The sequence below is a fragment of the Mixophyes fleayi genome, chromosome 7 (assembly GCF_038048845.1).
Source record: "Mixophyes fleayi isolate aMixFle1 chromosome 7, aMixFle1.hap1, whole genome shotgun sequence".
NCBI lineage: Eukaryota > Metazoa > Chordata > Amphibia > Anura > Limnodynastidae > Mixophyes > Mixophyes fleayi.
This window is the reverse complement of record NC_134408.1, coordinates 131,373,550-131,388,323: the sequence shown is the minus strand read 5'-3', so window position 1 is coordinate 131,388,323 and position 14,774 is coordinate 131,373,550. Positions and strand designations below refer to the sequence as shown.

The 14,774-nt window shown below is 40.4% G+C and overlaps 1 protein-coding gene across 1 annotated transcript in view; it reads right to left on the bottom strand.

Moving 5' to 3' along the window:
- The window catches only part of FAP (fibroblast activation protein alpha), a 75,082-nt gene extending 65,078 nt beyond the window's left edge, over window positions 1-10,004 (bottom strand). The window contains exons 1-2 of the mRNA XM_075180749.1: window positions 9,644-10,004; window positions 9,242-9,323 (exon numbers count right to left, since the gene is read on the bottom strand). Coding sequence (XP_075036850.1) covers window positions 9,242-9,323; window positions 9,644-9,649 — 88 coding nt within the window. The 5' untranslated portion in view covers window positions 9,650-10,004. The remainder of the gene's footprint in view (window positions 1-9,241; window positions 9,324-9,643) is intronic.
- Window positions 10,005-14,774: the final 4,770 nt, after the last annotated feature.

Sequence of the window (14,774 nt, the reverse complement as noted above, 5' to 3'; positions counted from 1 at the left end):
TAGCGCAGATGAAATATTACAATATCACTTTCTCGGTTACACTGAATTTGGGTAAGCTCTGCTGTGCTCTAACCTGTGCATATGAGCAATTTAGAACACACTAAAGTCTACACTATGGGTTTTTGGTTTTTTATTATTAAAGTTATGGCAAATATTACTTCTATTTTATCTTGCATCAAGTGTATCTTTATCCTTTTACGTTTACTTTTAAGTTTATTCTGTAAAAGTGAAGATTGTCTGCACCTTTTTTACTTGAACTTTTATGAAAATATTCAGTATGTGTCACCAAGGTAAATATTTGCTTTGAAATGGATATTTATTTACGGATTGGTTATTCACACTTAATCTGCCTGACAGCTTCCTTCAGCATTACAGCAAACAGTGACCAGTGTCAACAGTGGACCTGACATGTGTATTGTGCTGTGACTAATAGCCACTATGGAGCAGAAGTATTATTGCATCAGATAGAGGTGATCCAGGAAGAGAGATAAAAGCCTTTTACATTTGTCACCCATCATGCTTGCCTGATTCCATACCACGGAGGAAGAGGCGCTTGCAATCTTAATATCTCCATCTCTCGACTTTTGAAAAGGAGTTTATCAAGATTTATCAACCATTACCCATTAATTTGCTGTGTGTGCATTATATGGTAATACAGCAGATTGCAGCGTAATTTGCAAAATCATAAGATAAAATATTTTGTTTCTATTTTCTAGAAGACTTGTTTGTATCTCTACCATTCACATTTAATGCATAATTAAAAATTCTCATCTGAATTCCATTAATGCATGAACAGTAATGAAAGAAAGCAAAACAATGACTTTTTGTTTTTTATAAATAGGGTGTAGGTGTTCACTGGTATCTTTTATAAAACATATGGTATGTATTATTGTATTATTCTGTACTATAATGCCATAGGCAAACCAAGGGGGGCGGGTTCCTAGTGCCTGGAAACCCCCTCCAAGCCTGGGGCACTGTATAATTGAGGTGGCTGGACCCTGCCCTGCCCCTGCTTCACACGGTTCTGCCTGAAAAGGAAGAGCTGCGTGCACCTAACAGTACGCAGCATTGCCCATGTATATTATAGGGATAGGAAGAGTTGGAGAGCAGCCAAGCACTGTATAATATTATAGCCACGCCCCCATGCATGCTGGTCACGCCCACTGGTGGCGTGGTGTGGAAACTACCCTCTATGAATCCTGCGTTTGCCCCTGAATGCTGTAACAATGCCAAATATTGTATTTAAGTTATATACTTTTTTAAAGTATACATAGTATCACGTAGCTGGTGTTACAAAACCCTGTTTGGTTTCCAGTCTTATTAAATTGAATTATTAAACGGTTGTTAACGTAAGCACAACACCCCTTTTTTAGGGGTCCACCCTTGTTGTCACCACTGAATTTTCCTATAGATCAGACCTAGCCAACCTGCGGCTCTCCAGATGTTGTGAAACTACATGTCCCAGCATGCTCTGCCAGTAGATAGCCAGCCGATAGCTTGCACTTTATGCTGGGATTTGTAGTTTAACAACACTTGGATAACCACAGGTTGCCCAGACTGGCTATGGATTGTAAGTTTGTGAGCAGAGCACCTCTTTGTCTGTTTGATAATACCCAGTCTTGTTTTATTGCTGTGTTTTCTCCCAATTGTAAAGCGCGGCAGAGTATGCTGGTCCTTTATAAATAATTGTTAATAAATAAATTTGACTGCATACTAGTATGATAGATTCTTGTACATGAGGATCCCAGCCATCCAGATATCTGGCTCTCCTATGAATGGGAGTTGTCTGTGATGGCTAGAACTACTAGACTCATGTTCAATACAAACCTACTGGAATCTCCTGCCCTACAGAGCTTCAGCACAGGTACCTGTCCTGCAGTCAATAGATGAAGTAGCAAGGTAATGGTTTAGGAGCCCCATCCAAATTGATAACTAGGGGCCTGATTCATTAGTGATCTTATCTTGTGCAAAAGTTAAGATGCTTATTTTTAAGAATTGGCCAAAATTATGACAATCGTTTAGGGGGCGGTGCCAAAATGATGCGATTTGTCAAGCACCTCCCCCACATGAACACCTCCCCCGGGATCTCCCTGAAGCCAATCAGGAAAAGTTGGCAAGTATGAGTAAGTTTTCTCCTGGACAAACCATGTTACAATGCAAGGGGTGCATATTAGTTTACTATTTTGCACATAAGGAAAATACTGTCTGCTTTTTCATGTAGCACACAAATACTTGATAGCTTTATTTTTACACTGAAATTTAAGTTGAAATAGGACATGTCCAACCCCAACTATAAATCTGTCCCCACATTTTAAATCTACCTCCCCCTTCAATGCAACATGGTTTTGCCAAGGTGCAAAGTTACTCCTTTTTTTATGCTTTGCTCTCCTTAATGAATCATGCCCAATATGTTCACAGTCAACAGTAACCAATTATCAATTGTTATAGGTGAAATGAACAACCATAGCACACAGTATACTGTATATTCAAACTGACAATGACCAAGTAAATAAATAATTATTTAATTGCACCCCTGCTGGGTCAATGTCACAAACGTAATAGGTGGGGACTGTTTGCCACATTAGAAAGGAAGCCTGTGCTTTAGCTTTGGGAAGAAAGGGTTATGCAAAGTCTTAAGTTATTCTTTCACACAAGAAAAGAAATGTGTCAGAGAAAAAAAAAAATATCAATGGTTTTACAACAAACCCAGGGCTATAATGAACATACTGGTTAAATTCACCAAACTTTTCTTTAAGAGGCATGTTTGGCATCAGTAGCTGATGGGGAGTGTTGCTGTATTGCCATTTGGAGGAGTTAGCTCTCAATTTAAAACCAAATATATATACATGACCCAAAAATAGGGACTCTCACTGTTTAGATTTAGGACAACCCTATTAGCAGAAGCGCCTTGACCAGGCAGGTGGATTATCATACATTTGCAAATGTGTGTAACTGAGATTTCTGCATTTTTATGTACAAATAGAAATAGCAGCTCCTTTGCTGGTTATAGTAGTGTGCTGGGGGATTTTTCTCTGTATTTGTTCCTTTCTAGATAATATCACCCTTTCAAGCACCTGCTGTGAACCCATAAATTGTTTGAGCAACTTCCACTTCTGTTTTGTAAATTCACCAAACCGTCACCAAAGTGCCTCCTAGAGAAAGTCCCCCCGAAGAGAAAATATATCAACACCAATACAAAAAAAAAAAATTTAAATTAATCAGACAACTCAACAGCAACACTCAGGAACAAAAAAAAGGAGAAAAGCAAATTGCCTAAAGAGCACTTGTAAATAGATAAAAAAGGAAGGCTGTGCTGAAGGGGAAAGCAGACCTTCCAAAATGCATGTGGCTGTAGGGATTCATTTAGAACACATCACTGCGCAGCCTCACGTTACGTAGCCTGAAATCCTTCACGTTGCGCAAGGCGACTACATCCCGCTGGAAACTGCAGCAGTGTGTTCGGATTGCGTCTTCACACCTGCTCTTTGGACTGGAGTTAGTTCTGTTTAAACTTTTCTACCCATGTTTTCTTGTTGCCAAAAATGTATTTATAAATGATCAACTATATATGCACAGTTTATTTAAGGTTGCTACACAGTATATAAAAGCTTGATATTATTTGCCCTGTTTTATTTAAGTTTGGTCTAATTCTTGACTATAAGAGGGTGTCTGTGCATCGGGGAGTAGAGTGTGGAGCCTTCTCTTACCATCTATCCAAACCTAGGGCGACCACTGCTAAGGCATCTGTCTGTACTGGGCACTACCACTAACATCCTGTGATGCTGTAGCACTTGGAAATTACAGAAGAAAGGGGGTCGGCCAATGAAGTGGTTAAAAAATGCAGAGTCCACAGCATGTACAGGTCCTGCATCTAGATTTACACCAATTATTGAAAATTTGCACAATAATATGAATTTATTTAAACTGCACTAAAACAGAATCATATTGGTTGCTATGGGTTACAGAACTTTAGTGCAAATAGAATTTCTTTTTTTTTTAAAAAGGCTTTAAATCCTAATTCATTTGATCATTTTTAATCTGACGCTATATTCATGTACATTTTTCTCCAAGTGGTTTCATTTATCTCTGACTCTATGTAATTAAAAACCAATGACAAAGAGAAAGTAGCTCTATAGACAATCGTCATGCCTGTCCTGTGAATTCTAGTGCAACAGACAACAGCTGCACCAAACCAGCAGCTGGTACTATTTGGCAGCCTCCCAAACAAGCCACAGTCTGTATTCATATTTTCCTGAGAAAATCAGCAAAAGAGACAAACACGCAACAAATGTATGCTCTGGTCGCACATTTTTGCTGATACACATATGTAAGAACAATTATGGGGCTCATGAGCTTGAAGCGGAAACTTTACTAGGGATATTCTAATGACTGGACTGAATAAAAAGACTACTTGTTTGCTGATTACCTGCTGTCTATCAATTCACTAGAAACAAGTGACATCGTTGAAGCAATTTATTTAGCGTAAGGTGATTAGTGTAAGGATCTTAGGGTCTGAAACTTGTATTTCATTACAGCATTACAGGCTCGCGCATAGGCAGTTTCCATCTTGGGTGGATAATGTGGGTGGGGACTTGAGCTGTTAATTTAACGGAGGGGTGAGTGTGGGCTCAATCATTTAATGATGGGTGGCAGCTATCACTTTATTGGTTGGGTAATGGTGGGGACTATGTACAGTAGGGTGATGGAACTATTAATTTAATTCTGTTTTGGGGGCTATTAATTGAATGTGGGGCTGAGTTTGGGGAGAAGGAGAGCTATTTATTAAATGTGAACGCTATTTAATGTCAAGGCTAGGTAGGGGGGATAGGTATACTTATTAAATGTGCATACTATTAATTTAATGTTGGGGGATATAGGTCTATTTTAAAAAAAAATGTGAATGCTATTAAATTAAAGTCAGTTCTGGATAGCGGGACTAGTGTGTTCACTCATTGTTAGTCTTTCCATATTTCATGTATCTATCCTTTTTCCAAACAGGGACCCAACATTCCAGGATCCAGATTAGCCGCTACTGAACTTTGGACACAAGTAGCAACAGGTAGTAAAAGCTGCAAGAACAGACAGGAGAGAGCGTGGCAGTCTGCTAACTGGTGGGGCAACCCCGATATTAGGTTATTGGCCCACTCAGTCAAGATTGTCCCAACTGCAGGGACAGCCAAGAGGAATATTCCACTACTGCTCTGCTCATGAAGGGGGAGTTGTTTGCACCTAACAAAAGTGCAAGCAGTATTTGCCAGTGTAGGCACTGGAGAGTAGCCGAGCATTGTCTAAAATGCTAACCATGCCCCTTGTATGCTGGTTATGCCCACTCTGGTGGCATGACGTTGCAACCCACCACTAGAAATCACGGATTAGCCCCTGTATCACAGCTCCTTTTCCAAAGGGACAGTTGCTCCAGCACTTGTAAAGCTAAGGCCTTTCTCCAGTTCATCTTCTGACATGACCACTTGGTGGAACTGTTCTGCTGCAGCACACAAGAACAATCTGGGTATATGTGTCAGACCTAGCTGGTTTATAAAGACAGAGGGCCGGTTAAGGTACGTATACTGAGTGCAGCGTGCCTTTGTTTTTATACTGCACATAACTCAGCTCTGCGTACTCCTGAAGTCAACAAAGAAATGTGTGGTGAAGACTATGGGTGTAGGTTTACTGTGCTCTACTAGACCAAACACTGCAGTATATGTACAATACCTATGTGGGATATAAAATCTCAATAGAACCCATAGAAAAAATAAATAAAGAACAATATATATATATATATATAATCCCATAGATTGCGAGCGGGGTTCTCTTACCTCTCTGTCTGTATGTATTACCCAGTATTGTTTTATTAATGTTTGTTCCCAATTGTAAAGAGCTACGGAATCTGCTGGCGCTATATAAATAAATGTTGATGATGATGATAGATATATATATATATATATATATATATATATATATATATAGTCTATTTGTTCTACAATTGATTTTTGTTGCTTGCTAGGTCACATTAAGGGGAGGGATTCAAATATTGCCAGTGATGTGGCGCGACATCAGCAGCCACAAAAATGACAAATTTGATTGTTGAAACATGTAAATATTAAAATACATTTAGAGGAAGAATGCAATAAGCCAGGAAGTGTCTCAGGAACGTCCGTGAAAAACGAGCACCACATTGCCGGGAATTGAATTCCCCTCCTTAATGTGACCTAGCAAGCAACAATGTTCAAATGAAGAACAAATAGACAATATTTAGGAAAAATAATGGAAAATACAATAAACCTACAATACCCTGGATACATAAATGTGCCCACTCTTAATTGGGCTGTAGCTGTGTTCAGTGTTAACCAGAGCTCATTCTGTTTAAGAAGTGACCACAAAATACATGATCTATTCAGTTTTCAGCACATTTTTTCAGAGGCAAAAGATGAATCCCACCAGCGGTGGCTTGTGGTGATCCTAACTTCCTAAAGCAAATTCAATCTTCAGATTTCTGCAAATGCTATTACTAGATATTCATTACGGCTTCATTTGAAGTATGACGTGTCTCGCTCTCTGAACGTGCATGTAAAGATTTTCCATATGAAATTTAAAGAAATGCAAACACCCACAACATCTGTTGTTTACCCCTTTTAGAAATCCAGTGGGAATCTTCTTTCTTGCAACGTCTAATAAGCAATGCAAATAGATGTCTGTCAATACCCAAGCAGCCAATCAGAAACAGATAGATAGTGCTAGTGTCATTATCATCAGCACATATCATTACAACCGGCCTCCGGTACCCACAAAAGATCGGCTGCCAAATATATCTGGGGGAGCGTCCAAGTCTAATTATGTCACATCTCCAGGAGACCTGCTACACTTACATGTACTGTACACAGCTTACTCCAGATATAAGGGCCACAAGTCTAAAATTCAAATTTAGATAAGGATGTATTTTGGTGTGCATGTGCAGTACAGAAAAGTATTAATTTTACGTTCCCTTTAATCTCTTGTTTTTTTTTTTAATGAAGTGGATGGTGTGGGAGTGGGGGTTATAGTTATAATTCCTTACAATAGCCACAATCACAGTTTACATGTTGTTTTTCAACTACAAGGCAGCAGCAGTGGTGTAACTAATGCCACTGCAGGGGGTGCGGGCGCTCAATTCAGGGGTGCCCAGCAAAGTTGGACCACCTTTCCGAGGCCCCTGCTCTGCTCTTCTGAGGGGCTTTCAGGCTTTACTGCGTTGTGTGTTGAACAAGAGCAGAGTGGGAACCCTGCCCCCTGCAGTCCCTACTCTCAGCTCACTAACCTCTTTCCACCCCAAAACCTTGTTGTTCCCATCTCTCCAACATTATCCAGCCATCCCCACTAAACTACTTTAGAGCCTCTACCTGTGGCACATCCAACCCTCCACTATCTCGATCTGTTGCAGTTCCTCAGTGTCCTGTTCTTGGTTCCCTCTCAACTACTAATCCTATTGGATCCCTACCCAGGAACCATTATAGTTCTATACTTCTGTCAGACCTCCAGGTGGCAGCACTGGGGAAATTGAATAGGGACTTATGCACATTGTTGGGACAGAAATGATTGGACATTATAAGTCTTTGAGGGGGTGGGGGGGGGTTTGTCTAAAAGTAGCAAGATGTATAAACTTCAATTTGTGGTTACTTTTAGAATTGTATCTGTGTTAAGACCCTGCATTTCCTTTCACAAGTTGATTTCAGATCCCAGCAATAGCCAAAATCAGAATGAACAAATGTTTTTTAAAACCACGGTATACATGATAAATAGCACTTCCAGTCTCACTATTGTCCAAGCTCTCCATGATTCATCCATACACTAACCACAGTGTTCTTTTGAATTGTTCCCACTTTCTGACTAATGTCCCTATGCTGTGTGAGTAGAATGTTCCTGCCATGACATCAGCTGGGTAATGTGACCTCCCAGCCAGGACAGACCCAGGTAAGAATGGTTTTATAACAGAACATATTTTATGACTGTTTACTTACTGGGTGGAGAAATGAGCATCTAGTAATAGGACCAAATATTTTCCAAACAGATTTATGTCTGGAAATTGGGTGTTGAAGCTCATCCTCCCAATAGAGTGCAAATTATTTCATTAACCTTTGCATATAACAGTCCCAGTGACATGTAGATGGAGCACATTCTATTGCAGCAATAATGCACCATAACTAGACGTTATGTGAATTATTTGTGGTATCTTGTGGCAGATCTCTGGTTTCATTAGTTACAAGTAACTTGTGACATGTGAGTTAAATGCAAAATAAGAAATACATTTTGTGCTATGCTGCATTGCTCACTGAAATAATCTTTGCTTCATTAACAATTGGGAATTTACAGTTTAAAGTAACAATTTGTACTTTTAATAACAACGAAATGAAAAATGTATTCTAATTTAAAGGCAGAGTTATGTTTTATGTATTCTAATTTAAAGGCAGCGTTACAATTTAACCATCATCATCATTTATTTATTTATATAGCGCCACTAATTCCGCAGCGCTGTACAGAGAACTCACTCACATCAGTCCCTGCCCCATTGGAGCTTACAGTCTAAATTTCCTAACATACATACACACACACACACACACACACACACACACACACACCCACATATACATATACAGACAGATAGATAAGGGTCAACTTGATAGCAGCCAATTAACCTATCAGTATGTTTTTGGAGTGTGGGAGGAAACCAGAGCACCCAGAGGAAACCCACGCAAACACGGGGAGAACATACAAACTCCACACAGATAATCCATCAACCTAATTGTTCTTTAGATATTCAGTAACACATCAGTTATCAAATTACACAATATTTTGGGGGGAGTGCGAGCTGAGTCAAAGTAAAACAAAATATTTGTGATAAATGCAAACGTCATAGATCCCCGGGGTAACAACATCATCAGGGCTAAAGGTCAGAATATCTGGTTAATTTACTAATACATAACTTTCAAACTAAGATCCATCCAGATATATTATCATGGATTTTTTTTAAAAAAAACAAAACAAAACATTGAGATTTGCTTTGCTAAATATATCTGTATTTAAAGATAAATAATGTTTCATTTGATTTCGCTGTAAAACAGAGTTGACTTATTCAATAGCACCACCTAGATTTGCTGTAAGCCAAAGCAATAAATGATAGCAAATGTTTGATTGGTTCAGCTATGTTCCATAGAAACCATACTCTCTGCACTTGTTTATTAAATAAGAATGAATGTGTCTCACTTACCTGATAGAAGAAGCCCGATTATTACCAAAAATACTACAACAACAATTGTTGCAGCTATGCCAAGGATTACTTTTATTGCAGTCTATCAGATAAAGACACAAAGGAAATCATGTTATACTTTTTTTATACTCATAAAACATGCACTGTAACGTTGTAAACAAAGATTGAATGGGGTGAGAATTTAAAGACCTCTCACCAGATCCTTCCTTTTGTTGACTGTACAATGCACAAGATATTGTTTAGTAAAACCAAAGAACAACATCATAGGATCTGGTGACAAAGACGCAAAAGTTCATGGCATAAAGTTTTGTGCTGTAAAACTGTGTTGGCAAAACTAAACATTAAATAATATAACACACATAAAATATACAAACATAAAACACATGAAATGAATGTACTCACCTTCATCGTTTGCTGGAAATGAAAGATAAATGATCTGTGTTAAAAGTTGCTAGTGATTGGTTGTGAAATACCACAGGGCTGGAAGTTACTTAATGATCCAGGATTCCTTTTAAACAATGCAGATTTTGCTCAATACTTTGAAACCTTTTGCAAACTTTTCAGATTTTTAAAAAATAAATTGGAAACAGATTTTGTGGGCGTTTTTTGCTTAAGGCAGAAAAGTGGTTGGCAACGTCTTATATCCAAACCTCACTGTCCAGCGTAAGAATCACTAAACTTCCCCTACACCAATACTCCCTTCTATGATTCAACAGTTCCATACACAAGAATGTGCAGATACGTCAAATCTTATAAATCGTACTGCATGTCTTTTGAAGTTACCTAAAAAAAGCTAGATTGCTACAAACAGCAAACTACAGCAAAGAAAAGTTCATGTTAATGCTTTTTTAGAGGATTTATTTCCTGCAAGAAAACAGAAGTCTGAGTCATGTAATAAGCAATCTGTGATCTCTGCATTATGCACAGAGAACAGTTAAGGTCACAAAACAAATTTAGGGCCATATACAGGCACAATAGATGTTTGTGCACGATATATACTCTAAGAACTTGAGTTAATAGGTCAATATGCCTATGGACAAGTTGTGTGGACAACAAGGCATTTTAATGTGTCTCTGGACCTTTGACGTAAGCCACACATTATATTTGCAGTCATATAATTAAGGACCTTTTTAAATTGCATGTCAAGTTGTTATTTCCCCACACCGTGACTTTTGAGCACCAGCATGATACACAGTTACTCACATTTCAACATTGTTTCCAAATAAACTTCTGCTAGGCAGATGTATCTGCAGCCACCATGCACGCTATAATTTAGGGAGACTAAGGCAACACACCGTCCAAAAAGATGTTTGTTAAAAACAATTATAACGTTCATTCTTTTAATGTACTTATTTTTAGAACATCCCTTTGTTGGTGAGATTGCTAGAAATGTGTTACTTATTTTGTTGCATTCTAGTGGAAATTGTTAGAAACAGCGGCAGGAGCCGTCTCGCTTTCGATTGGTTGCTTGGACAACGGCAACTGGTGTCCCTGATCTGTTCACTGACTTTTCTCTGTCTAGCAGGGTTTCCCAAACCCAGTCCTCAGGGCTCCCTAACAGTGCAGGTTTTCCATATCTCCTTGCTGGAGCACAGGTGTATTCATTACTGACTGACACATTGTAACAGATCCACAGGTGGTCCTAATTATGTCACATGTGATCCGGAAAACCTGCACTGTTAGGGAGCCCTGAGGACTGGCTTTGGGAAACTCTGGTCTAGCTGGTTAAGCAGCAGCGGTTGCTTAGCCTTTCTATTCAGCGCAGGTGCAGGCTAATTAAATCTATGGGAGTGCCTGATTCCTATTGGATGTTCAACCTTCATATACCTCTCGCTCGCTACCACCTGTGCAGGTTATTAGCTCTGTCTGACCCAATGTGTCTTTGTTGCTGCAAATCCTTCTCTGTATTCCGCTGACTCCTTGTGTTTGAACCAGACCTTTTACTGATCCTGCTTTTGTCTGCCTCCTGCCTGTTTGACCTTAGCCCATTTTTGGGGGATTTTCCTTAGTTTGCTTTCAGCCCTGACCTCAACCTATCCTAAGACTTTGTTTTTGATCTCTGCCAGTCCTGAACCTAGCCTCTGATCTCAGTATCAGGATCCTCAGTGTCCCTGCATTGTCCCTGTCTTTATCCTGCTACTTGCTGGTCCCCTGCCTTGTTATGTCTACACCCACAAATGCCCTAAATTGATAGGCCGCCACTATTACGGGTGAAGTCCTGGGGGCAACCGAGTATTGGTGTACACATAGCGTTCTCTAAGAAAGAGGGCAAAGGAAGGAAGTTCCTTTACGAGTTTATTTTTACCAATACTATATGATTTTTTTTCATATATATTTAAAAGAATAAAGCATATTTGTTTCTTTTCTTTTTACTTAGTTATAAAGATGCTACTGTAGCTTACCAACACAGCTCTGCTTCTTCCACTTGAACGGCTGTTTTCAAATCTTCCACCGACTGCCTGACTTGATAACTTATTTACTGACTTGAGCCGGTGAGGTAACACCATCTGAGGATGATGTTAGCAAAACAGGGAGTACTGCCTCAATGCATGATAAATAGGCTCACCCAAGGGAGGTTATTTCTAGCAGTAATACTATTAATATTTAGGGAGAGGTGTAAAGAAGCCCTTTTGCTGGCTCCAAGTTTTAGAGTTCAGGGCAGAGCAAAAGCAAAAAACTCTTGCTACACACTGATATGTCCCCTAAACAACAGCAATTCTCACATATGCCCACAGTACCCATCAGCTTTCTTCACACATGCCACCCCCAGTCCACCAGATTTTCTTGCATGCTCCCCCCTGCCCACCAGCTTATCTCACATATGTACCCCTGCCCTAATCACCCTAGGCAGCTTTTATTTCGTATCCCTGCCCACCAGCTTTTGTCGCACATGCCCTCCCCCCACCACCTTTTCTCAAACATGCCCCCCTACCGAACAGCGTTTCTCTCACATGTACCCTTGCAACCAGCTATTTTTCTCACATGCCCTCCTTATGGTGGACCCTGTTACTTTGATAAAGATATAAATTTTTTTCATTACCCTCTCTCTACTAGCGACGGAGCCCAGGACAGCTATTCCTGTAGTCCACGTTGTTGGACAATCCTGTACCCCGGCACATTGTGACCAAAAAAACAATTGATCAGTATGAGGATACCCATTACCAATGTAATCACTAAAAGCTCAATGAAACAAAACACAAGCTCTCTGAAACATCCCACTTCTGTCCTGCATTCAGGTGCACTAGTGTGTTTACATTTGGTCTATGTTCACTTGGAGCAGAAGAGTGGTATTCAATTCCCACAAACATGCATCATTAAAAGCAAATAACCTTTACGTTGGGTGATGATATACTGATTAAAACCTGTAGCACTGAGCACGATAATATAACTGAAATGTCTGTGTGTGTATAAATATATGCAAGATCTTATCTGTCCCATCCCTTTGTTGAAGGCCGAAATATTTAAAAATTGCCTATGGGACTTGGCTTCTTTATCTTGCATTACGCTGGAATGGGGTGGAGTGGAAGAAGTGGAGCGTCAATACACATCAATTTAAATAATCTGAAATTTAAATTACTGATTCACAGTCACTTGTTATAGAAATGCTGAAATTTATGTATTAGACGTAGGTAAAGAGTGAAGTTACAAGCTCTGCTTTGATATTTACTAAGTCAGGGACCTCTGGTTGTGTCAGGTTATTTTGCCATTTGTGAGCAAGGACTCAATCATATTTTACTCTCAAAAATGCAGTACAAACGTAGAATAAATGTAGATTTTACATTTGACCTCCATGGTTCATTAATATGGAAATGTACATTTTTGGGCCTCGTTTACGAAGTATAAACCAGAAGCTAAATCCTTTATGGTAGGGCTGTACACCTCAACTTCCACCAAAGTGCATGAGTTTGGGGAGCAAGATGGTGACATCTTTTGCAAGGCAGAAGCTTGCACTGGCCGTTGGGAGGATCTGGGCACAGTGAGGACATTCCTTGCCAAGAACAGGTATGGCGCACCTAATTCTATGGAGACTGCCAGACAGCCACTTCATTGCACAAAACTTCCTTTTTGTACCAGCTCAGAGTTCAGGCCTCATCCTATACTGTTACTGACACACATTTTGCATCTTTCAATTGCACTTTGGCAGAGCGGCGCACTTCTAAACGCACTTTACACACTGCAAAACAAAGCTTCAAATGCACAGAAGTGTTACATCTAACAAAGGCGGTCCCAATGTGCCCTCCCAATAGGGACACTTCAACTTGGCGGAAGCGACTCCCACGAATGGCAAGTAGGTTGTTACGAGCCGCGGCGATGTCCAGCCGCCGCGACTCTCTTACCTCCGTCCCGGCCGTCGGTATGACGACCGGGACGTCACTTCCGGGGGCTCGCCGGCCGCTGCCATAGCAACGGCCAGACGCTCTTCTGTCCAGCGCCGCGTCCCGGCATTACAGAGCAGCCGGGCGCGTGCGCAACAGCGAGGCAAGCCTGCGGGCTAATTAATTCTATCAAGGGACAGCCTGTGGGCAATTAGAGTATTGGGCTCTCATTGGCCTGTTTCAGTATTTAAGGCTTAGCCTCCCTGCCGGTGATAGCTTCCAGTTCCTGTGTCGCTGCCTGCTGTTGTTCTCCTGTACCTTTGGTAATAACCTTTTGGATTGATTTCTGCCGTGTATGACCTCTGCCTGTTTCCTGGATTTGCCTGTTTGCCTGTGCCCTAGACCTATTGGCCTGTACCACCGTTTCTGCTGTATTGCCCGTGACCTCGACCCTAGGCTTGTTTCTGGACTATTCTTCCTAGTAAGTGACCCCTGACCCCGGCCTGACCTTTGGAACTGTTGCCTGCCATTAACCTCTGCTCCTGGGTTCCCCGCAGCTGATACACACCACACGACCCTCTGTAGTCTGCAGCTAAGTCTGTCCCCACCACTAGGGGATCCAGTGAACACCTGACTATAGAGTAGACTCCGGGTGGTGTTGTATTGGTTGGTAGGGTTCCTGACATAGGTATTCACCTTGATATGTTTTGGGTGAACCATCAAGAGGCGCCCATTTATGAAGAGCATCCAAGGCAAATCTAATAACATAATTGGGGTAAAAGACCCAAATTATTTAGTTGACCTTTTTTAAAAACAAAACAAAAACTTTTTTTTTTAAACCGTGAAGTTACTTGCCAAATCTCTCTTCTCTTTAAATAACATTCTCCTGCAAGAGTACTCTCATTCTGTTGGAGCTAAAATTGGTGGTAAGGCCAAGGTGGACCAGGGATGGTCCAATCTATTCATTTATTCTTACTAGTAACACAAATACAAGGCCTGAACAAGTCATTCACGCTAAGCTTAGTTACTTGCATTTTATGATATTAAAAAGGTGTTATAATCTTATTTGTCACCTTTAACATGTTGTAGTTTTCCCTTAAGAACAGGACACTATGGGGCATATTCAATTGACGGCGGGATCGCCGAAAATCCCGCGCTCCAAAAATATTACCGTTAATACGGTAATCCTGTGCGTGAAAACAGTTAATACGGTAAGC